This window comes from Onychomys torridus, chromosome 3 (genome assembly GCF_903995425.1).
Source record: "Onychomys torridus chromosome 3, mOncTor1.1, whole genome shotgun sequence".
In the NCBI taxonomy this organism is placed as follows: domain Eukaryota; kingdom Metazoa; phylum Chordata; class Mammalia; order Rodentia; family Cricetidae; genus Onychomys; species Onychomys torridus.
Window position 1 is genome coordinate 20,129 of NC_050445.1, and position 26,068 is coordinate 46,196.

At 45.2% G+C, this 26,068-nt stretch overlaps 1 protein-coding gene across 1 annotated transcript; it reads right to left on the reverse strand.

Annotated features, from left to right (window-relative positions):
• Positions 1-287: 287 nt before the first annotated feature.
• On the reverse strand, positions 288-24,957 carry Pdia4 (protein disulfide isomerase family A member 4). Its single transcript, XM_036182770.1, has 10 exons — positions 24,669-24,957; positions 19,608-19,782; positions 13,645-13,850; positions 10,287-10,425; positions 7,549-7,754; positions 7,275-7,433; positions 5,790-5,941; positions 3,584-3,740; positions 2,670-2,903; positions 288-1,033 (listed from the first exon to the last, which is right to left on the reverse strand). Exons 1-10 carry the CDS (start codon positions 24,754-24,756, stop codon positions 618-620), a joined length of 1,932 nt encoding a protein of 643 aa, XP_036038663.1. The 5' UTR covers positions 24,757-24,957; the 3' UTR covers positions 288-617.
• Positions 24,958-26,068: the final 1,111 nt, after the last annotated feature.

A 26,068-nucleotide genomic window follows, 5' to 3' on the forward strand; every position in this document is an offset into this window, starting at 1 on the left:
TTGCTGAGTCTGAGCCCGAGAGCATTTTATTTTAACAGTGGGACTGGTATGAGAAACCAGTAGTGCCCACACTGTCACTACCCACCACCCAGCAGGTCCATCCACCATGGGATGCTGCTTCAGCCCGCACAGGGACACGGCTGAGGTCAGGCTGAAATGCCATCCTGAATAAGTGTCGGGGGAGTCCTCACTTGGTATCATTAACAGGAAGAAATAAAAAACAAACATACCAATGGTTACCTATTTTTAAGCTAAAAGTTGTTTGAACAAGAAAAAGGCAAACAACATGATTTGGCAAAGACTTTTTAAACTTTAAATTAAAAAAAAAACTCTTACACAGAAGATCCAAAACTTGTTTGAGGAAAGGTTATAAACCAAACAAAACCAAACCAAACCAATCAGATCCCAAATGATAAAAATAGATGTATCCTCCAAAAATTGTGGTCTAAGCTATCAAGTCATTCATGGCTACTCAGTACTCAGAGCATGAAGTGGCGTAACAAAGCATTAAAAAGGAAGTCAGGATACTGCCATTTCAGTGCTGGCTCACTGGCTTGGTGGCCAATGCGGTCCACTACAGTGTCTGGTCCCTCCACCTTATGCAGACCAGCAGGCCTTTAGAGCTCTTCTTTGCTCCTGCTCTTCTTTGTGGCATGTTCATCTATAAACTTGCTCAGATGCTCCAGATCTCTGTCTCCACCCTCAAATTTAATCGGGTTCTGTTTGTCCCCACTGGGGGCAAAATAGATGGTAGGGAAGCCCTCCACCTTGTATCGGTCATTGGTGATGTCATTGGCAGTAGCGTCCATCTTGGCGATGACCAAGTCCTTCTGGCCCTTGTATTTCTTGCCTAGGTTAGTGTAGATGGGCTCCAACTGCTTGCAGTGCCCACACCAGGGCGCATAGAATTCAATGAGGACGTCCTTTCTGGGGTCCATCACAATGGCATCAAATGTCTTCCCCACCACCACCTTCACCGGTCCCTTGTTGTTCTTGGGGACTGGCTGCGACTTGATGACTGGCTTCAGTTTTCCTGCCAACGACAGACAGAGGAAGTGTGAACGCTTCAAGGCCACAGATTCTGGTACTCTATCTGAACCAGGCACCGATTGGTTCTTAGCCCCACCAATGGGCAATGCGTGGTAAAGCATCTTGTGCTCTCCCAGGCCCTGGAAAGTCCAGTCTAGCAGAGAGAACACCCAGTGCAGGAGAGTGATCGACAGCCCTAGGACCAAGAGACGAAAGCCCTGTGGGGGCAAGATCGACTTTGACATGGCAAAACTGAGCGTCCAAAATGGGCCAGGGTTGTGGTATGACACCACACGACCAGCACAGAGAGCCAGGTGCTTTGGTCAGCCAAGATCAATAAAGATGGTGTGCTTAGAATTTCACACCAAGGGTTCCTCATGATTAAAAGCCTGTTTCCAAGAGCTTTGAAAAGTTTTCAAGATATACTAGCTTTCCTAAAAACAAAAACAAAACCAAGCTGGGTGGTGATGATGCACACCTTTAGTCCCAGCACTCAGGAAGCAGAGGCAGACAGATCTGAGTTCAAAGCCAGCCTGGTCTACACAGTGAGTTCTAAGACAGCCAGGGCTATTACAAAGAGAAACCCCGTCTCAAAAAACAAACAAACGAAAACAAAACCAACCAATCAAACCAAAAACAAAGGAAAAGGGAAACACAAGGCACAGTGACAGAACTGTAACACCAGCATTTGAGAGGCTGAGGCAGGAGGATCACAAGTTTGAGGCTAGCCTGAGATATGATGAGACACCCTGTCTCAAAAACCAAAAACAGGGTTGGGGATTTAGCTCAGTAGAACGCTTGCCCAGCAAGCACAAGGCCCTGGGTTCGATCCTCAGCTCAAAAATTAAGCAAAAACAAAACAAAGAACAGAGATTCTGTCTCTGGGCTCCCAACCCTGCAGTATAGGAGAGGAAAAATTAGAATCAGATTCATGAGCACAAGCGGTACGGGGGATAGGGGTGTTCAGAGAGACAGCAAGTCAAGTTCTGAAGTCACCCAGTCTGTCTAGGACGGATGCATCTGGAGATGCCCCCTGGAATCCCTGCCAACCAGTTTCTTAAGGCTGATGCTACCGAATAAACTTTCACCTGGCTTTTGCTTTCAAAGTAAATATTAGAAGGCTTGCCAAAATGGAAAAACAAAACTAAACCTCCTAAATGTTCCAAAGTAACATTTAAGTTGCCTTGATACCTCAGTTTGGGGGGAGGGGGCACACCCAGCCTTTCTCCAGGTAATGAAGTCAAAGAATGAGTTGCTTTGGACTTAGGAATAGGGAGGGGAGGAAATGGCAGAGAACCTATGGGGTCTTTTGAGAGGACATCAGGTGTTTTCCTCTATCATTTGCCACCCTATTCTTTATTGTTTTTTGTGGAGGGGAGAGGAGGTGGGGCAGAGTCCTTTGCTGGCATGGAAGCTACAGGGATTTACCTATCTTTGTCATCCAGTGCTGGGGTGACAGGCATGTGTGGCCACACACACCTTTCACATGAGTGGAGGATTTGAACAGCGCCCCTCCCACTTCTACAGCAAGCATCTACCGACACATATCCACACCCCCTTGCACATTGCAGGATGCCGGATAGTCCTTTGATCTGGCAGGTCTGTGTTCTTCCCAAAGGGAGACCTTGGGCCCAACTCACCTTTTTTAAAAGCTGTGACAAACTCCCGGAGAGTGTCTGAATCAAACTCTTCTGGCTCCATTACAAACTTCTTCCCACTCTCATCTAGGATGGCCGCATTGACGTCCTCTCCACTCTCACTGAGTCCCAGGTCCTTCACCTCTGTGGCATAGTCTTCCTCGTCAGCAATGGCAAAGGTGTACTCAGGGAAATCCTTGGCCACCTCCAGGACTTTGTTACGCCAAAACTGAGTAGCTGAAATGGACAAAGCAAGTGGCTGAGCAAAGGAACAGTCCTGCCCTGGGCTGTGAGATTTGGGATTCTGCCACTGATGTTCTCTGACAAGGCACAGGCCCCACATATACCTCCACAGGACAGAAAAGCACTCCGGGTCGAGCCACACCGTGTGAGCAGGGGACCTAAGTCCCAGCAGAGCTGTGCACTGGAGACACAGCACTGCCTGGAGCCAGAAGCTTGTTCAGCACCAGATCTGTAACATCATCTCTAAGAAGGTACTAGGCTTGACTCTTTTTTTTTTTTTTTAATTCTATTTTCTTTCTTGTTGTTTAACTTTTATTTATTTGTTTGTTTGTTTATTTTGTGGGCATGTGCATGAATATGCACATGAAGTAAGAGTTTGTGTGTGGAACAACTTGTAGGAATTGGTTTTCTGTCCACCACTGGGTCCTGAGGCTTGAACTCAGGTCCTCAGGCTTGGCATTGCATGTTTTTATTTGCTGAGCCATCTCTCTAGCCCCAGGTTTGACTCTTGACTCCCCTTTTGCTGTTACAGGAAGGAAAAGAGGTACTATAAGGCTCAACTGAAAATCCTATGCTATAAGTAAAATATGTTCACACCACTAATTTGAGGGCTCTAGGGTAAGATCTCTAAAAGTGGCAGCCCCCACCCCGGAAAGGCCTTGGTAGGGTCTCACCAGCTCTGTAATCGAAGCTGAAGTCCACACTGTAGTACACAACCACAAGGGGGCGCTTGGCGTACCGCTTGCCATCATTAGAGGTTTTTCGATGGCCTACCAGGGGCAAGGCGTGTTTCACCACATAGTCCTTGATGGCTGATACTTCTGTGGAGCCCTGTTTCAAAGAGGGCACAGGTGAGAGAAAGCCCAACAAAAGAGGAGCTTTAGCTAATGTGCCTTCAGAGACCCTGTCAACCGCAAATGTTCTCAAGGGTTCCGAACAGGAGGGCCAGGGAAGTTGCTCACTCGCCCCAATCCAACCACACTGTAGTAACTCCCTCCCCACAGTCAACAATAACTGACCCCTTTTGATTTGCACTCAAAAGCACTTAAGAGTCTTAAGAAGTACACACAGACTGACCTGTGCAGGTCTTTCCATATTCAGTCAACCAGGCTCCATGCGAGCCCTGAAGTCCAGTAACCACCCTTTAATCTTCAGGTTGTACTAGAGAGCAGTGGAGCCTCAAATTAGAACTGAGAGCCTGACACAGTGGGTGAGCCGCTCAGCCAGCAAGGCAACCTCTTCTCTGGAGACTGTTCTGAGGGTTCGGCACAGTCATAAACAGGAGGCTCTACTTAACTTCGCTCAATAATGTAGCGTACCGCTTTAACACCGGCCCACAAGGCTCTTCAGGTGAGATGTTTCAATGTCAAGTGAGTCCAACAGGTTTGCACGGCATCTCTGACGTGTCGGAGTGGCAGTTTTTATGGGACACAGAACTCTTTGGATAGTTGTCTTGGAGACTGGAGGTCCCTAGGGTTCACACTCAGGACTCAGGTCAAGCCCTTTACAGATACCACCTCACAAGTACCAAGGGAAGGACAGTCACCTACCCTTTATAGCTGAAGAAACTTATACAAGCTTATTTATTAACCTGCTGGCCCAAGCCTCAACACTTGTCATACAACACAGAGAAAACACAGGGAGCCCAGAGTTCCCGTGTAGATGGGGAAGTCAGGGACCAGAAGGCACATGGGGTGAAGCAGCAGGGCAAAGAACACAGGTGCCAATGGGGTCCGTTCTGACCTCAGTGGGTGTGTTGGATGTGCTACAAAAGCAAGCAAAGATGCCCTGGAGGCAAAGGACCACACTGTCTTTAACCACATCTCCATCCCTGAGACAAGGTTCACCTAGGGAGCAAATTCAAGAGTAGAGCAGCAATGATGGGCTGTGGACAAGATGACAGGAACCTTAGCCCTGTAACCTTTCTGGGGTATAACGATCCCTTTAAGAACATACTGAACTGCCAGGAGCAGTGGCACATACATGCCTTTAGGCCTGGCACTCGGGAGGTAAAGGCTGATGGATCTCAGTGAGTTCGAGGCCAGCCTGGGCTACAGAGTGAGTTCCAGGCCAGGCTCCAGAGCTACACAGAGAAACCCTATCTCAACAACCCCCCCCCCCAAAAAAAGTGAACAATTTTGCCTCAAAAAAAAAAAAATAAAAAAACTCAACGATCCAGACCCCCTCTTGGGAACACACTCATCTGAGGGCTGTGTCTGACCATATCAGTCCACAGCCCCATTCAGGATCCCGGTCTCAGACTAAAGATGAGTGGAGGAAGCACTCTGAGTCCAGGGAAGAAAAGGGTCCTAAACCTTGCCTGGCAGAGGAACCAACTGTATGCAGACCATGGGAGGAACGGAAGGGAGGAGCGAGGGCCAAATACACGGGACACTGTGGTCTTTCTGGTGTTTGAGGAAGCAAGGCCCCCACAGGACTGACTGCTTGGTAGTCAGGGAGTGGCACTACCTGATAGGGAGGTGTGGCCTTGCTGGATGAAGTGTGTCACTGGAGGTGGGCTTTGAGATTTCAAAAGTCCATGCCAGGCCCAGTCTCTCTGTGAGTTCGAGGCCAGCCTGGGTTACCAAGTGAGTTCCAGGAAAGGCGCAAAGCTACATAGAGAAACAGAGAAACCCTGTCTCAAAAAAAAAAAAAAAAAAAAAAAAAAAACCAAACAAACAAACAAAAAAGACAACAAAAAGAGTTGCCTTGGTCATGGTGTCTCTTCACAGCTATGAAACAGTAACTAAGGCAGGCATGCCACACCCTGTGGGCAAAGAAAACACTCCACATTTCAAAGTCCAGATGTTTGTGCATATAGAGTACCCAGGGGCTAGCATAGCATAGGATGCTTCATATCCCTGAAGAGCCCTCACTCACCTGAACATCCATCACATTGCTCCTGGGCTCATACTTGGACTGGAATTTCTCAGGCTGCATCAATACCAACTTCCCCATGGACACTTTCAAGAACTTAGCTATTTCAGTGCTGAAAGTGTGGTGAAATTTGTAATCTTCTCTCAGGTTGTTAGCTGACAAATTAACAGAATACATTACATTGTTAAAGATCAGGTTTATGAGCCTCATTGGCCAAGCAAGGGCCTGAAGGGTATGACTACCACTGTAAATTCTGAATGGACAATATCCAGAGCTAATGCACACAAAGGAACCTGTTTTTAAAACTCAGCACAGATGTAATATCTAAGTCTCCCATCTTACAATTTTTCAGAAATACAAAGATCATGTTCACAGGAATTTAGAGCTATTTGTAAGAGTCAATATCACCTCCGTCAACAACAAGCAGCAAACTGGCACTCAGGATGGCAGTACCTCAGAGAGGACATTCAAGTACCTCATACTCCGATGACCTGACACTGAGGTCTCAAGTGGTTATCCTGAGCTTAGGGATTCTATGTTCGGCCAAAGCCCTGGATAGGCTGGACTTTCCCCTAGGTAAGTTTCTTCCTGATTAGTTATGAACAGATAGATGACAGTTAACTAACCAATTAAGACCAAAAAAAAAAAAAAAAAAAAAAAAAAACCATGAATTAAACTGTGCTCCTCTCTGAAGTTCTGACGAACCACCAGAGCTGGGCGTAGTGGCGCCGCCTTTAATCCCAGCACCTGGGAGGCAGAGGCAGGCGGATCTCTGTTGAGTTTGAGGCCAGCCTGGTCTACATAACAAGTTCCGGGATAGCCAGGGCTTGTCACAGAGAGGTCTTGTCAGCCTGCATTGGAAGGATGCACAACTGTTGTACCTCAGAGAAGTCAGCATGAGGTGGCAGGTGGTATGCTGACAGTGTACTTAGCAATGATGTAGACTAAGCTTTGTGTGTGTCAAAGGAGAGCTGAGGGAAAGGTGGTAAGGAGGATCCTAAAAACTCAAACCCTGGGCTGATGGAGTGAGTCTGTGGCCACAGTTTTAATAACTAGCAAGAGCCAGGACCTGAACCCAGTTCAGAGGTGTTGCTCCAAGGTCAGAGCTGTTCTTTCTTGCAGAGATACTCAGGAGAGGAGCAAGGCAAACAAGTTAAATTAATGTGATTGTGTGGAATGGGGGAAAGGGGAAATGGTGTAGCTGGTCTTTATGCATTTAGCATGTGATTATGCAACCCACCAACTAGGACAGCCATAGGGACTTGACCTACAGCCCTAGACAAGGCTGGAAAGCTTATCCCAAAGGCACTACACTGGTTCTTCCATGGAGCCGTTTGCCACACTTACTCTTTCAGTAGTACTATGGTACTACAGTTTGAGTCCAGGACCTCATGCGAACAAGGCAAATAGCCTACCCACTATGCAAAACAGCCTACTTCCCCAAAGCCTCGTGAGTGTGGCAGGGCATGTTGTTTTGTCAGTACTTACCAGCATCCTGATACTGCAGGTAGGCTGGGTCACTGTCTCCCTGAAAGACCCCAATGATGACTACATCATCTCCATCCTTCAAGAACTCCTGGACCTGCTTCAGGTTCAGAATCTCCTTTGAGGGAGGCCCAGATTGCTCAATCATGTAGTCAACAATTCCTAGGAGCAGAGCACATGTCTGAGGAAGGTCCTTGCTGCTGACCTCATCCTCTAGCTCCCAGCTGTATAAAGGAAGTTCCCTTTCCACACAGTATGAGGAAGGTAGCAGTCATACCATATTTCTCTCGTGGGCCATTGTAGTCAAAAGACCTTCCTTTTCGGAAAATTTTCAAAGTGGGGTAGCCAGAGACACCAAACCTCTTGGCCAGGTCTGTCTGCTCAATGGCATCAACTTTGGCTAAGGGAATTGGGGGAGAGCGCTTGCTGAGCTCCTTGGCAGCCTTCTCATATTCAGGGGCAAGTTTCTTGCAGTGTCCACACCTGCCAAAAGGAAGTCAATTCCATTAGGGTCTTGTTTCAGCATGGATTCACTTACTAGCTAAATGAGGTGCAGAGACCAATCTCATGTTCCTAAGCAACTCAGTTACATCCACCAAATCTTGGAATGTCTCCTAGGTGAGAGTGCCAAGACGGCCCCACAGCACATGCCAAGTTTTTTGTTTGTTTGCTTTTCCCCCAAGACAGGGTTTCTCTGTGTAGCCTTCGCTGTCCAGGAACTTGCTCTGTAAACCAGGCTGGTCTCGTAACTCAAGAGATTTACCTGCCTCTGCCTCCTGAATGCTAGGATTAAAGGTTTAAAGGTGTGCACCATCACTGCCTGGCTAGCCAAATTCTTATAACATGAGCTTCCTGTCATGGCATTCACATGATAGAGGCCCATTATATGTAGACAGAAGCACAACAAACAGTGGTACGCTGTGGGACAGTCTTTCCGTAGGCTGTGAATATATGTTGCTCCCATTGGTTAATAAATAAAGCTGTGTTGGCCTATGGCAAGGCAGGATAAAAGCCAAGTGGGAAATCCAAGCAGAGACACAGGGAGAAGAAGGGCAGAGTCAGGGAGACTCCATCCAGCCACCCAAGGAGCAAGATGCCAGCAGACCAGCAACACTACAGCCACGTGGCAATATAGATTCTAGATTACTAGAAATGAGTTAATTTAAGTTCTAAGTACTAGTTAATAACAAGTCTGAGCCATGGGCCAAACAGTCTGTAATGAATATTAAGGCTCACTGGTTATTTGGGAATAGGCAAGTGGGAGAGATTCATCTATCTACAGTGGTACAAGATAAAACAATGGAAGTCTAGAGAGCCAATGTCCTGAGAAAGGAGAGGGTTTTCTTGGTTGGGAACTGGAGACTGTCAATGACACAAGTCAAGAATGGCTTCACTGACAGCTACTGCTTCCTTGTCCTAACACTGAGGGAAGACAACACAACAGGTTAGCCGGATGTGAAGACTGAGAGAGCCAACAACATGAACAAAGGCACAGAGAATTAGTGTGACAAATTCTTAGCCTGCAAACCAACCAGAGCAGGAGAGAACCACAAGTCAGAGGACCACGAGCCAGAGGCCCTCGCAATTAAGATTATTGTGGTTATTAGGGGCCAGAGTAGCAGTAGAGCACATGCCTAGCTGACTGGCACCCAGGGTTGACCTTTGACAGTACACATACCACCAAACAAAAGATAAATAGAGGTACTTAATGAGGTGGCTAGGTTCAGGGTCTGCTATATGTAGCTCCTGGGTGGTCACTGCAGTGGTTTGAATGATATCTCATAGTCTTGGGCATCTGAATGATTGGTCCCTATTTGGTGTTGTTGTTTGGGGAAGCTTACAAGCTGTGACCTTGTTGGAGGAATCTGTGTAGCTGAAGAGAGCTTTCAGAGTTAAAAAGGCTCCCACTACTTTCAAGTTGCTCTCTGCTTCATTCCAGATGTGGGCCCTCAGCCTCCTATGCCTGCTGCCATGTCTCCCCACTCTGCCATGGTATAGACTCTTATCTCTCTGGAACCGTAAGGCCACATAAACCCCTTCTTCTATGCACTGCCTATGTTGTGGTGTTTCCTCATAGTAACTAATACAGTCATAACCAGAAGGGGTAAGTGATCCGCTAGTATATTGTCATGTCCCTCCACCAATGCCAGGTCCCTTCCAGAGCAGTGTAAGTAGGGCGCCAAGGGTGCCATGGGCTTTTCTGCCCTTCGATAGAGGTTGTTTCCTTCCCTCCCCCAGCCATCTTCCTGTATACCCAACAATGAACTGACAGAGTGGTTTCTGGCTCAGATACACATCTTTACAGTGTAAACAAATATTCTGTGCCACTATCCTGAAAAATGCCAAGTCTGCTCAAAAATCAGAACTCCTGCCTGAGGGATAAAGAATTCACCAGGACAAATGGTGTCACAGGCACCATTTCAGTTCAGGGGTTCCCAGAGTTATATTCATCTCCCTAAAGTCTTTTTGCAGCCAGATGTGGTAACACATGCCTGAGTTCCAGAACTCAGGAGGTCGAGGCAGGAGGACTGCTCCAAGTTGGGAGGCCAGCCTGGGATATATAGTAAACCAAAAAGCAGGCTTAAAAGACAGCTCAGGAGGTAAAAGTGCTCGCCATGCAAGGCGGACAACTCGAGTTCAATCCCCCCAAACAAAGGTAGAAGGAGACCACTCACTCTACAAAGCTGTTTGTTCTCTTACTGCCACATACCTGCTGTGACACATGCACCCGTACTCACACCCACACCCATACACACCCGCACACCCGTGTACACACACACACACACACACACACACACACACACACACACACGCGCGCGCGCGTGCACACGATAACACAGTTTAAAATGAGAAGTTCCTTCCATATGCCCCATGACTTCCTCTATAACCATCACACTTCCAGACTGCTGCCTCTGTGTTAATCTGTGCTGGCTGTGGCCTGCAACCCTTCATCAATGCTTAGCAGGGTGCTGAACACTCACTACCTTAGTATCACGAACCCGACTGCCAACGTACCATGGGGCATAGAACTCCACCAGAATGATGTCTGCATTATTCACAACATCGTCAAAGTTGTCTTTAGTCAATGAAAGCGTGACTTCAGGTGGAGGTGTCCAGTCGGGCTGGGAAACTTCTCTGACTTTGGCAACAATTTCTAAAAAATAAAACAACAGGGTTGGGGATTTAGCTCAGTGGTAGAGCGCTTGCCTAGCAAGCTCAGGGCCCTGGGTTCAACCCTCAGCTCAAAAAAATAAATCAATAAAATAAAATATAACAACAGAAACACAAGAGACTGAATGTACTGCCACCCAAGCTAGCCAGTACTTTACCTCTTCCCACAAGCTGGCAGAGAGTGGGGACAAAGTGCCAGGATCCACAAAGACAGTAGAAAATGTGTGACTTGCTGAGCTGATCTTTAATCAGAGTCTCCTCCGAATTTGGGAAGACCATTGAGTCAGAAGGTCTCATTTCCAATATGCCATTTCTGCTGTCACTGATGACTGCAGCCTTCTCTTGGTGGTATGCAATCTACTATAGTGAGTGGTTTCCTCCATTCCCAGACTAAACCTCCCAGTGGTTCATCTCCAGCTGGATTTCATTAGGAATAATGTGGTGGTCTGAAGGAGAATATCCCCTATGCTTGAAGGCTCGCTCTCCGGTCAGTGGAACAGTTTGAGAAAGACTAGAAGGTGTGGAGGTAGTGTCACGGGGGAGGCTACGCAGACAGACCCAGTCTCATGCTCTGCCTATGGATCAGGATGTACCTTTTGGTGACTGCTTCAATGTTTGCCCGCATACCACCATGCTCCTCACCATGATGACGGACTAAACCTTTGAAACCGCAAGTGAGCCCCCAATGAAATGCTTTCTTTTCTAAGAGTTGCCTTGGCCATGGTGTCTCTTCACAGCAAGAGCCATGACTAAGTCAGACAATTATTAATCAATCTTGAAACATTCCTGCAACATATAGAAACTATGTATGTGTTCAACCATGTGTATCTAGCACAAGCATTACAGGCATCATGAAACATGGCAAAAAAAAAAAAAAAAAAAAAAAAAAAAAAATCTAGAAAAATTCAAAAGAAGAGCAGAAGCTCCTACTGCACAGGCTGCAGCCGAATCTCCTGGGAAGTGATTATAAATGCATGCCTGGGGGCTGTGAGATGACTCAGCAGGCAAGCCTGAAAATCTGAGATCAATCCCCAGGACCCATATGGCAGGAAAGAACCAACCTCTACAGGTTGTCCTCCATTTCCATACACACACCGCGGTATGCTCACAACCATAACCCATGCAGGTAAATAAATGAAATAAAAATGCTAACTAAAAATATAGCTAAGATAAATACCTATTTCTCAGAAATGGAGTCAATAGCTGAAGTGCAAAGTAACACATTCTTAAAATAAACAGGTCAGCTAGACAAGCAGCGCACGCCTTTAACCCCAGCACTCGGGAGGCAGAGGCAGCAGACGTCTGTGAGTTCGAGGCCAGACTGGTCTACAGAGTGAGTTTCAGGACAGCTAGAGCTACATAGTGAGACCCTGGCTCAACAAAACAACAATTAATCAAAACTATAAACGTAAAGGCCAGGGCTGAGGAGACAGCCCAAGAGCAACATTTTTGCTTACTGTGTAAGGTACTCTGGGTTTGACTCCCAGAACCAATACATAGTCAATTCTTACAACTGGGAACTGTAGGCTTTGCCTTTACCACAGCTATCACAAGGACCAAGGAGACCGCTGCCGCCAAAGAACCATCTGCAAACTGAGGACTTCGTGAGACACACCTCCACGTGTTCACTATATGAACCGCTCACACCCACATATTAAAATTCAGTCAGAGAGCATGGCCACAGGGATGAGGATCTACTCTGACACATGCAGCTATAAAGGTTCCAAAATGGGCCAGGAAGCCAAGGCTTAGAGCTGGGTGCAGCCCTCCCCACACAGGTGCCCAGGCTTAGATCTGGAGCTGGGTACAGATCTGTTTATCTTTTTCTTCCTTTTCTTTTTTTCACGGATGGATGTATACTCAAATGAGGGTGGGTGCACACGCACACCAAAGACTTAAGTTGATGCTGCGTGTTTTCCTCAATTGCTTTCCACTTCATTAAGGCAGGGTTTCCTACTGAACCCAAGCTCAGTAATTCTGGATAGCCTAGCTGACCGTTTTGCTTGAGGGGAGGCCCTTTCTCTGCCTCCCAATTACTACGATCTCAGGTGGCCGTCACTCAGCTGGCTTTTATTTGAGTTCTGGGGACCTAACCTCCAGTCCTCACACCTGCATGGCAAGCACCGTATCCACTGAGCTTCCTCCCTAGCCTCCCAACTTATGTTTAAACAAACATTGTTTACAACCTGTTTGGGGCTTAAATTCCTATGTACTCCTATGACTAAGATGTATTTGGTAAGTAAAAACAGCAATACAGTAAGATATCCTAACAGTTGTGTAAAGGTGAGGAAAATTTTTTTTTTTTTTTTTTTTTTTTTTTTTTTGGTTTTTCAAGACAGGGTTTCTCTGTGTAGCTTTGCGCCTTTTCCTGGAACTCACTCTGTAGACCAGGCTGGCCTCGAACTCAGAGATCCACCTGCCTCTGCCTCCCGAGTGCTGGGATTAAAGGCGTGTGCCACCACTGCCTGGCGAGAAAACTTATTCTTATACACACACAAACATACTTCCTTCTTTTTGCGTGTGGATAAAAGTATCATTGAAGACTACTAAAGTAATTTACTAAACCAAACCTTTTCTTGGAAGGAGTTGAATCATTCAGGGTCAGGGTACAGAGACTTTTCTTTAATCAAACACTTCCCATTATGAGGCAAATAAACACTACCTAATTATCAGACAAACACACTGTGCCTCAGTGGAAGAGCCACACTTCTGTAGCAGAAACGAAGTTAGTACGGTGGCTTCTACTTACAATGCTAGAGTTCCAAAGGCCTGGCAGAAGGACTGCCGCCACAAGTTCAAGACTGACAGCTTGAATTAAAGAGATCTCGTCTCAAAAAGATAAAATACAGGGGATTGGGGATTTAGCTCAGTGGTAGAGCCCTTGCCTAGCAAGTGCAAGGCCCTGGGTTCGATCCTCAGCTCCACATTAAAAAAAAAAGACAAAACACAGAAGGGACCTGTCTAGCCATGTGTTTATTTCATGGCTGTAAAGGTCTAGGCCCTTTTTAATATTCTTTCTAGTGTCCCACAATGGGAATGAGAAATTCAGCAGCATCCAATGTATGTTTCTGAAGGATGAAAGGAGGCATGTCCTTGGCTAAAGACAATCATTTTTGTGTGAGTATGCATGTGTTTTCTTTCCTATGTGTGTATATGGGCATGTGGAGGCACCGTTCCCCAACAGCTCTGTCCTGGCGCTCACCTTCCTGGGTCCTGGAGCCCTCATAGTCAACAGCCTGCCCCTTCTTCAGGATCTTGATGGTGGGATAGCCACTCACATCAAATCTGCTCGCCAACATCAAAGCTGAGGTTGCATCAATCTTTGCAACAGCAATGGGAGGATCATTGTCCTTCAAAGTGCTGGCAATTTTCTCATATTCTGGAGCAAACTGCTTGCAATGTCCACACCTAAGAAATTAATGGAAGAAGAAAAAAAATTACCTGTATCCACGGAGATTGAAATCTATTAAGACATTTTTAAAAACGGAGGCTTTATGGAAAGACTTGTAGCTGAGACATACCACACATAACAAATAAGGGACGTCACAGGAGCTGTGCATTCTAGCTCTAGCCTTGGGCAAATACTTTCAACTCTAAACCTATATGACTGTTTCACTTGGCCCTCCATGTCCACAAGAGCCAGATTCACAGAATGAATCAAAAATAAACAAGAACAGTGGATGTAGCTTAAGTGGTAGAGTGTGTGGAATATTCCTTTACACTGTGAATATATCACTGTGATTGGGTTAATAAAGAAGCTGACTGGCCTATAGTTAGGCAGGTAAGGTCAGGCAGGAGAGCCAGACTAAGAGGATGCTGGAAAAAAGAGGGCACAGACACACTAAGAAAAGGCACTCAGACACACGGCAGTTTTACATGTCAGAACGTACATAAGAAATGTGAGTTAATTTAAAATGTAAGAACTAGCTAGTAACAAGCCTGAACTACTGGCCAAGCATTTATAATTAATAGTTAAGTCTCTGTGTGGAAACTTGCTGGCAGGATATGGCCCCCACTGTCAGGCAACATAGATAAAACCCAAGAAAGCTTTTAAAAAAAAAAAAAAAAAAAAAAAAGCCCCAAACACAGAAAAAGGGAATCAAACTTGGATTCTTGGTAACCACCTTTCCTTGGGTAGGCTCGATGCTAGCAGTAAGCAGAGGCACGGTTCCTTTAAGGGACAGCTTCCTGCCTCGTGGCTAGGGGCTAACATGGGCACAGCTCTTTTAAGAGGCCCTGCTACCAAACACTTGGTGCTATTTGGTAACAGTATGAACACAACTTCCAGAGCTGGGACTACATGACTCCCGCCAGCATCTCCAACATAAAGCTAAGCTCTCAGGAAACCAAGCATGGAAAGAACCAGCCCCCAACCATCATGCACTGGTGCCATTCGCTAAGCTGAGCAACGCTGGCGGCTGACACAATAGTTAAAGATTTGTCTCATGTGATCAAAAAACAATACTGATGCTCAGCAAAGACAGATCTAGATGGGAATAAAAAAACCTCTAAACAGGTTACAGTGGATTTAAAAATATCCATAGGCTTGGGAGAAAAAAGAGAAAGGACAGAGACAGTCACAGACTAATAAATAGTTTAAAAATAATTAAGTCCTTAAAAAGGAGTAAAGTAAATTTTTTTTAAAAAGCCATGTAAAGATGAGAAATACAGCCGGGCAGTGGTGGCGCACGCCTTTAATCCCAGCACTCAGGAGGCAAAGCCAGGCGGATCTCTGTGAGTTCGAGGCCAGCCTGGTCTACAGAGTGAGATCTAGGAAAGGCGCAAAGCTACATAGAGAAACCCTGTCTCAAAAAACTAAAAAGATGAAAAATACAAAGAATCTGGATGCTGTACATTATTGTGTTGTCTTTAAATTTTTGATTGCTAATAAGAGACATTTGATTATGAAAGCTGCTAGATTAAACCAACCTATATATTTTAGAAATATCTTAACTTCAAAATGGAAGTCAAAAGGTATGTTGCTTTGGGGAAGAGGTTATGCTTTTATTTCCACAGGAAATGAGAGGCTGTGGATTCATTCCAGGGTGATATGGATCAGGTTTGATCAGGGAAGACCCCCTAAAAATCCTGGCTATAGACATAAAGAATAAACCTGAAAAAACAAAAACAAAACAAAAAAAAACATGTAACATATATTTTACCTGCTCAAACATAAAACAAAACAAAACAAAATTATCTTTGGCTAACTTATGTACAACACATAGTCTATACTTGCATTAATACAGATATGTATGTTACCTTTAAAAGTTTATATATTTTCAGAACAAGGGGACCAGACACCAATGAAAACAAATGGCCCAGGTGAACAGCATCTCAAAATGCCTCTGTCATAGTCTCCTCAGAATTCTGCATCCAGAACAGCTTCAAGGCTGCTGGCTGAGATGATCCAGCCTCACAAACTACTACAGCCAAGACTTAACCATTATCCTGATTTTCTCAAGGTTCCTCCAAAGATACCACCACCCACATTCTAGATAACAACACCCACATTATTCCCAAGAGATAGATTATGGATGTTTGTCATTGTTAGGGGGGTTTGGTTATAAGTTGTTATTGGTCATAGCTAAAAAAAAAAAAAAAAAAAAAAAAAGCTAAACAAAAGAGTTAAATCAAAGATCTCTTCTTTTTTTATTATTTTGTTGCTGTTGTTGTTTTTCAAGACAACGTTTCTCTGTGTAGTTTTGGGCCTGTCCGGAATCTCACTCTGTAGACCAGGCTGGCCTCGAACTCAGAGATCCACCTGCCTCTGCCTCCCGAGTGCTGGGATTAAAGGCGTGTGCCACCACAACCGGCTCAAACATCTCTTTCTAAAGGAAGAAAGGAGGATATGATATAGAAACTTAAAATTATTTTTTGCTATACTATATGAATATTTCTACTCTTGTTTGGGGTATTGTGCTTATGTGTCTCATTTAAAAATGTAATGTATAATTAAAAATACAGGCTAGTAGTCATCTGTAATAATCAAACTTGTCATATTAGGTATGTTTTTAAGGCTATACAGATATATTTAGATAGATAGAGAGGGTCTTCAAACACTTTAAAGACCTACAGAATATGGCATTTGGTATGTTTAATAGCCTACAGTTTTTCATGACAGTGAGACACGTCTGCTCTTGACAGCACCAATTTACTTCAAAAAAGGATGATGGGCACCAAAGAACCTCTGCATGGAGTTTGCCGTCTTTATGACAAAAGCTAGCCCCATTTGGGCAAGAAAACTGACCCTGCCTCAATTACTGACATTATACTGTCCAAACTGGACTAGCAGGATGCAAAAGAAAGCAACTGATAAACTTTGCCAAGACAAAACAGGACAGTCCTTCAAAACTCCCTGCTTCTCAAAAATGTCCACCAGCTATAGTAGGCCTATAAGCCAAAGTTGGATGCCCCAACATTACATAAAAACTCCGGGTTACTGTCCAGGAAGCCAGATGTCCCTATCATTAGTTAACATTACATCTTTCTAGGGTCTTTGATGGAGTTAAAGACTAAATAATCAGACTTAAGTTTCCCTTAGTTATGAAAAAAGTGAATTAGGTATAAAACCTTAAACTCACAAAGGTAAGATAAATAATGAAGTATATTCTCCAAACATGCCAAATACAAATGGACTGAACATTGTAAGTGCAATTCTTAGTTGATAACTGTTTTTGTTGTACATAATTTTACTATGTTAAAGTTAAAACCTTCCTTTTTTATTTAAACATAAAGGGGGAAATGTGGACTATTTCTTTACACTGTGTGAATATATGTCACTGTAATTGGTTTAATGAAGAAGCTGATTGGCCTATAGCTAAGCAGGATAAGTTTAAGTGGGAGAAACAGACTAAGGGGACACTGGGAAGAAGGAGGCAGAGTCTCGGGAATCACAAGGAGAAGCAGAGAGGGGATGAACTTACCGTATTGCTATATTGAGAAAAGGTACCAAGCCACACGGCAGAGCATAGATAAAAAATATGGGCTAATTTAACATGTAAACATTAGCTAGTAACAAGTCTGAACTATTGGATGAGAATGTATAATTAATTATGTCTCTGTGGTTTGGGAACTTGTCGGGAGAGACAGAAATGTCTGCCTACAAGAGTGCTTGCCTTGTTGCAAGGCCCCACATTTGACCTCTAGTGCAGCAACAAACTACAGCATCTGTGCTGATTCTGACTTTCTTATCATTATTCCCTGATCAGAGCAGTGTAACTATTTAAATAACAAGTTGAGCTAGATAATAACCCAGACATGATTGAAAGAATATGATGAGGAGGTAATACACAAGTCATATGAATTTTATAAAAGGGATTTAAGCGCCTATGTATTCTGTTGTTTACAGGGGACAGGGGAAGCTGGATTAATGTGCAAATCTGTCTTAATGTTTGGCCAGTGACTTTCTTGATGGGGTCTATGAGGTTAAGTTCTTCACATAGGAAGTTTTTACACTCAATCTGAATACATGGGGGAATTTTCCAGATGCTTCCTGACTTACAAGGACATCAGCAATCTGTCACCACGTAAACGGTTACTGTTATTTGAAAATGAACTACCAGGCAAGAGAGATGGTTCAGTGGTTAAGAGCACTGGTTGCCCTTCCAGAGGTCCTGAGTTCAATTCCCAGCAACCACATGGAGGCTCACAACCATCTTTAACTGTAGCCCTGAGACCTGTTGCCCTCTTCTGATGTGCAGATGTACATGCAGATAAAACATCCATATACATAAAATAATAAAATCTTAAAAAAAATTTTTTTAAATGAACTACTAGGTTAGAAGTACAGCTCAGTGGTAAATCTCTTGTCTAACATGTTCAAGGCCCTGAGTTAAATTCCCAGAACCACAAAAAAAAAGTTGCTAAAAATGAACTAATAAGCATCACTTTTTCATTCAGGGTTCTCAAGATGACTCAGTGGGTAAAAAAGCTTGTTGTGCAAGCCCCCAGGATCTGAGTTAAATTCCCAGATCCCAAGATAGGCAAAAACTGACCCACAAAAGTAGTTCTAACTGCTACACACACTTTTGGGCACATGTACACTACACTCTCACACACATTATAATAGTAAATACAATAAAAAACTTTGGTTTTGTTTTAATTTCTTTTAAGATTTAGTTTTATTTGCACTGATTTTTTGGTGCTATGTTTATTTGCCTGTATTTATGTAACTCCAGTACCAGATCCCCTGGAACTGGAGTTACATATAGACAGTTGTAAGCTTCCATGTGAATGCTGGGAATTGAGTCCAGGTTCCAGTGCTCTTAACTAGTGAGCCATCTCTCCAGCCCCCTTGTTTTAATTTCTAACACAACAAATGATAAACATGACCCACATAAAAGCTCTCTGGGGTCCTCAATCTAGAGTGTTAAGAACTCTTGCAATAAAAAAGCATAGACCATAACCTCAGAACTGCTAAAAGGATTGTTTATTTTATAGAAAACAATGGAATGCTTTTACCTCACATATTAGAAAACTAATGTGAGAACATCTTACCACCTCAGAAGTGAAACAGAGAGAGCACAGGAGGAAGAGAAAAGAACAGAAGGGACTCTGAAATGCAAAACAGCACGAGAGAAGTCGGGGATGTAACAGTTTCCACGCACTAAGTCACAGGGTAAAACATTTGTATTTGCTTCCCGAAAGCTTTGCACATGGGACCAAAAGGAAACAACAAAATCACCCCATGGTCAACAGCTTGCACCTGGGCTGCCTTGGCCAGCCTATTCAGAAACAGACCACAACTCTGCGGTGAGGGCTGCCTAAAGGCTACCGATGCCAGCTGAGGAAGGACCACGCCTCTGGTTCCCGATACTCTGACATCAATCAAGAGTTGGAGTTCTAGAGCCCGTGGGGCGGCACAGCAGGTAAAGGCACTTGCCACCAAGACTGATGATCCGAATCTCCCGGATCCACAATGGCCAAAGAAATGACTCCTGCAAGCTGTCCTTACATCTACAAGCATGCCATGGTACACACACAAAATAATCAAAAATATAATAAAAGCTGTCTAAAAACACAATAATAAAATAAAGTACTATAAACAAGAAAGAACCGGAGCTCTTGAAGTCAGACCCTTCATTTCAACTAGGCCCCAGTGACCGAGGAGGTCACCACGCATCAGAGAGGCTGTCCAGCTGTAGGGACTGACATGCTGGTGCTTACCACGGTGCATAGAACTCCAGCAGCACTGTATCTCTGTCAGCCACAAAGTTGTCAAAGTTTGCATCGTTTAAGACCAAAACACCATTTTCTTCCTTAACTTCCAAGTCATCTTCCTCTTCTTCATCTTCCTCCTCCTCCTCTTCATCATCAATGGCATTTTCTGTATCTGAAGCATCTGACCAGAAAATACCCGGGCTGGTTAGGAAACTCACGACTGTTTTACAACTTTGCCAGCAGCCCAGACTCTCAAAACCAGTCATGGGGGCTGTATAATCTACCCTAGAAATTCTGTTCCATGTCTGCATACCATAGGCTACTTTAGGTTCCATGTAGGGTGATCCAAATGCCCCAGGACATAGATGTAGGATCAGCATGCCATGGACTCAAAGTCCACTGTCCTGCTGTTTTCCAGAACCTCAATAAACCTTCCCCAGTGACACTTTACCTGTCTGTTCCCCCCAATATGCAGAAACCCAGGATTCACTCTCTGGTATGTACCTAAGTTCTACTTCTGAAAAAGCTCTGTCATTTTTATTTCACATTCTTTAAAAACAGCCCATAGGTCTGATCCTTCAGAAGGCCAAAGGGGAAGAAGACAAGAGATTTATGCTTTTCTTAGAAAACCAGCTCCGAAGCCGTGTGGTGGTGGCTCACACCTTCAACCCTAGCACTCGGGAGGCAGAGGCAGGTGGATCTCTGAGTTCAAGGCCAGCCTGGTCTACAAAACACAGAAAAAACCAAACCAAATCAAACAAAAAACCAAAAAACAAAGCAAAACAAAACCCCAGCTCCAAGTAATACTCAGAGAGGAAAAGACTCTGATACGACAAACTTTAAAGACTTATGGAACCAACATGCATTACACCAGAAGAAGCTTGCTCCTGAGACCAGGCTGGCCTCGAACCTGCCCCTGCCTCCCAAGTGCTGGGATGAAAGGCATGTGTAATGGCAGTAAACAGATCTATGTGCAGCAAGCACACTACTCCTTTCATCCTGAAGCCAGAATGTCAAAGGGCCAACTATTTTTTCAGAAGCTCAGTCAAGAACACTGCTAGTTACTGTCTGGGACTGTGTGTGCACTCAAGGCCTGAAACCTGTTCCCAGGATCCTGGGACCCCTGAGACTTGTGGAATGTATTAAGTAACTGAACGTGGGCTCTATAATTGTGGGTACAAGGAGACCCTGTGTTACACTCACACTGCGCTTTCACATCTCTGAAGCTCCGGGGTTATGGGGTCAGCTTTGATCAGTATCAATGAAATTTACCAACCTGTTAAGTTATAAAAACTCTACCTCCATTTCATCTGTATTAGTCACGTTTTACTCACGTTCCTGACTCCACACTACCTTATCCTGCCATGCATATCCTTTCCTTCAATTTAGGCCTACGTTCTTCCTTTGCTAGAGGTAAAAGGAATAGCTCTCAAATGCCCATTTTCAGAGTAGAAACCAAGCTGGCTTGTGCTTCTCTGGCCCACTGCTTCCTCCTGGGCACCATCAAAACAGGTGTTAAGGATAGAGAAAAATCAAGGGGACAGGCTCTCAGGTATGTATACAGGAAAGGCGGGAATAGAGCAGATATGGGTCCCTGATTGCCACCTGACACACAAGGGTAGCTGTTTACTGCGCGACTGCACAGTAAGTTTGTCACCACTAGGAGCAGGGGACCTCTCCTGAGGTCTGGAGAGATGGTGGTTAAGAGCACTTCCACTCTTCTGGGAAGGCCTAGGATTCAATTCCCTGCAACTACATGGTGGCTCACAACTGTCTTTAACTCCAGCTCCAGGGGATCCGGCTCCCTCGTCTTGCCTCTGTAGAGGCATTGGTGCACACACTGGAGCACAGATAGGCAAAATACCCAAACACATAAAATTTAAAAAATAAATAGCCAGGTGGTGGTGGGACACCCCTTTAATCCTAGCACTTGGGAGGCAGAGGAAGGTGGATCTCTGAGTTTGAGGCCAGCCTGGGCTACCAAAGTGAGGTCCAGGACAGTCAGAGCTGTCACACAGAGAAACCCTGTCTCAAATTAAAAAAAATAAACAAGTAAGTAAGTAAGTAAATAAATATGATGATTTTGGAAGCTGGACAGTTTAGTGGTTAAAAGCACCCCATCTTTCCAGCCCCATCCCCAGTTTGGAAAACTGAAAGGCTGATACCTCTGCAATTTGAGAAGAGGACTAGCTCTATTAGTCTTTTGGTTTTGTCAAGATATAGATGGAATTCAGGGCCTTGCACATTTGAGGTAAGTGCTATACCACTGAATTACATCTTCAATCAATAGTTTGTAATCCTGTCTATCAGAAACCAACACAGTCCTGAAAGCTCACTTCTCACTAGGCTTCATTTTTTTTCCCTTAGAGAATCTCATGTATCCCAGGCTCTCTTTAAACTTCAAATGCAACAGAAGATGGCCTTGAACTGATTTCCGTCTCCAACTCTGGAATGCTGAGATTACACGTATATGTCACCATGCTCAGTTTAAGTGGTACTAGTGGTTGAATTTGGGGCTTCATGTATGATACTCATGACTCATTGTACAAATTCAGCTACACCCCCAGATTGGATTTCACTTTTAAAAATCTGACATTCTAGCCTAGAAAATATATCCAAAACTTCCCAGTGCCTTCTGAAAGGGTGCAGTCTTCCCCAGCATGAAGCAAATGAAACATTCCATATCCCCCTGCACATTACTCAGCCACAGTGTAAGGCTGGACACTCCTGAAAGGTGGGGAATGGAACCAAATTAATGGAGTCCCTGTCAACGACCTCTGAACAAATCTGATAATAACCCTGCATCCCTGACCAGACCAGGCACTGGCAGTTACTGACTCGGAAGATGCCCCTACTTCTTCGGTGGGCCACACTCCACCCTGCCAAGGAGGAGCTACTATCAGCCAGACAAACAATCTTTAGGCCAACATCAAACAGTAAATAGTGAACAACAGAAAAAGAAAGGTAACTAATGATCAATCATCACAAATGATACTTAGTATAGACAGAGCACCAGTGAGTTCTCTCTCCCTTTGTAGTGCTGGGGACCGAATCCAACACCTTGCACATGTCAGGTAAGGGAAGTACCACTGAACCACATTGCCAGCCCTACCAAACCTGAGGACCTAGCCCAGGAGGACTGTCATTGGCCCAGACACAACAGAGATTCCTGGGTTCACCCAGAGCAAGCTGTTGCCCAGGGACGGCACCAGTGACCCAAAAGATAGAAGACTGGCTAGTCTAAACAGCCTTTGAGTCTACTCACCTAGGCCTCTCAAAAATTCACACCATAAAGCATTTTATTGCCAGCACTTGGGAGGCAGAGGCAGGCAGATCTCAAGGCCAGTAGTGAGCTCCAATCCATATAATGAGACCCTGTCTCAAAGAAACAAAAATCACCCTAAAACAGACCACTGTCTCAAAAACCAGGTGTTTTGTTTGTTTTTAGCTATGTTCTAAAAGTATCCACCAAATCACACTGATTCTCAAACTTTCTTTTTTTTCAGATTTATTTATTATGTATAGTGTTCTGCTTACATACATGCTTTCAGGTCAGAAGAGGACACTAGATCTCATTATAGATGTTTGCTGGGAATTGAACTCAGGACCTCTGGAAGAACAGCTAGTGCTCTTAACCTCTGAGCCATCTCTCCAGCCCACCCCTCCCCTTGTTGTTGTTTTTGGTTTTTTTTAGTTTTTCGAGACAAGGTTTCTCTGTAGCTTTGGAGCCTGTCCTGGATCTCACTCTGTAAACCAGGCTGGCCTCGAACTCACAGAGATCCATCCACCTGGCTCTGCCTCCCCAGTGCTGGCATTAAAGGCGTGGGCCACCACTGCCCAAGGATTCTCAAACTTTCACGTGGGCTTCCTCCCACGCCCCAAGTCTATTCTGCCATAAAAAGTGAAAAATTTGCAAGGCGGGTGGTAGTGGCACACACCTGTAATCCCAGCACTCGGGAGACAGAGGCAGGCCGATCTCTGTGAGTTCAAGGCCAGCCTGGGCTACAGAGACAGTCCAGGACAGCCTCCAAAGTTACAGAGAAACCCTGTCTCGAAGAAAAAAAAAAAAAAACCTAAAAAGTGAAAAATTTGCTTAAAATGCAGAATCTGCCCTCTTCCTGTTTTGGTGTGTTTTGGGTCTCTATAAGAAAGGAGCATTCAGCCGATTTGGAGAAAAGTACCAAGATATCTTGTAGGCAGGACAGATACTTGGCTCCTTTACATTTTTACTCTTTTCTGCCTGAGCAAAGGCTCCGTGAATCAATGATCCACACGGATCTTACTCAACCTAAGAGTATAAAGTTCACATTCCCCCTACACACTAATCTTAGAAAATGGGGTTTGTTTACATTAGAATAAACCCAGCAGGCATCAAGCTAGTGGTTAGAAGGGGAAAGGTGTCGATCAGATCTGTTCTCTAGGAACAGCGATTTTAACTAGTACTTCCTAATTTCAAAGTTCTCATGTTTTCGGCTAGATGATTTCGAAGAAAAGGTGGAGGTATAACGTCTATGGGTTACATGCCTGTTCCTACTACAGTACATGCATCATCAGCCTCGACTCTCAAAACCCAGTGCACAGACTGGCAAACAGGTGCTGAATAAAATGTTTGGAGAAGGAATGGTTAGCTCCCGTTTCCATGAAAGACGAAAACAAAGCCTGCGTTATTTCCAAATCTCACTTTTTGAAGTAGCTGGCTCTTACAGGTCCTACTAGCGGCTCTCCCGCCTACGTCCCGTTTCTAAAACCGGTTTTGGAAACAACGTCTGACCTCCCCTCCATGGGAGTATTCTCCAGGAAATTTTACTCTCCAGGGCAGAGGGGCAGATCTCAGCAATGAGTGTGAAGAGGTCAGTTGCAAACCCCTCCACGTCTTGGGCTCGAGTAGGGATTCATAGGACCCTAACCCCTTGACTGGGTGCTGCACTGAAACTCCAGCAAGTTCGCTGCGCCCGGGTCACTAATTTCGCAGGGGTGTGTGTGTGTGAGTGAAGCAGCACCCTGTCAGGCCCCTCTGCAACCCACGCTAGGTGTTCCCAGCCAGCGCCGGCCCGCCCACCCGCTCACCTTCCTGCGCATCGCCAGCGCTCGCCGCAGCCAGCAACTGTGTCAGCGCCAAGAGCAGGACCAACAGCCATGCTTTCCGGAGCTTCATGGTGCGGCGCGGAGCGAGGCCTGCAGGGACCGGCCACCGCGGAGCTCTCACGGACCTCCCGAGCGAAGCCGGAGCGCAGCAAAACCTCCAGGAAGTTCTGCTCGGCGATTGGCTAGTGGCGAGGAAGCCGCGAGCCGGCCAACCCCCGCGCGAATCCGGACGAGAGCCGTGGCGCCCCGCCCACAGCGACCCCTCCCCGCTGCCTGGAGCCCTGTGCGTCGGCGCGCCCAGCAGCTCAGCGTTTAAAACTCCGAGCCCTAGCATGAGGTGCCCCCTTCTGATTGGCTGCGCCGCGACCACCAATCACGAGCTGCCACTCGGTTTGCCCGGAGCGCACAGGCCGGGAAAGAGTGCGAGGAGAACAAAGGCGCCTAGCCCTGCCCAGGGGGCGGGGCTTGGGCGCTCCTAGGGGCGGGATTGGTTGGAGGTCCACTCCCTTTGGCTAAGCTAGGCCGGAAGAACACGTGTAAGTAACTCAAAGGAAAGGTGGGTGCAGGTCTAGGACTTTGTAGGGTCCCACCTGCCCTTGTCCGGGAAGACTGGAAACCAAAGTGGACAGGGCTACTCTTTTGGAAAAAGGAGAGATCGGGGGTCCTGCCTCTGTTCGCATGGTTTTTGGCTTCTTGGTTTTTCTGTTTGGGCATGTAAAAGTTTGAAGGAGTATGAAGTAGATTAATTCAGAGCTGGATGTGCTGGCCCATGCCTGTGGAGGCAGAGACTCATGACTTCTAGTGAGATCTTTTCTCAAAAAAAGGAAGGAAGGAAAAATCAGAACTAGGGCTCCAAGGCTTGCTTAGTCTATGACTTTCTTTAAAAAAGAAAAATTAGATAATCTAGTGGTTTAGGTGTAGAGATAGCAGTGACTGTTCTGGAGAAGAAACTAGGTCTGCACGCCAGGGAAGAAGCCTGTGCTGGTATTAGGGCTAACACCTGTGGATTAAATGATCGGAAGAGATACGAGGCTCAATAAATAAAACGAGTCCAGCAGTATTTTCTTACATATACAAGAGGAGAAAGTGATATCTATCTATCTATATCTATCTATATATATAGATAGATATATGACTACTCCCGTGGGTTGACATTTGAACACTATTAGGCTAGGTTACTAGGCCAATTTGAATGTGTGTTTTCCTTTATTCCTGCAGAGCTCTCTTGAGAAGTACCCCGTTGGGAAAGAGTCCTGATCATTTAGATTGCCTGTCTACAGAAGAATCTGTGACAATTCTGGCATACATGTCCACAATCAGAAGTTCAGATTATATGTTTTGAAAATTAAGACCAGACAGACACACACACCCCCTATATGCTC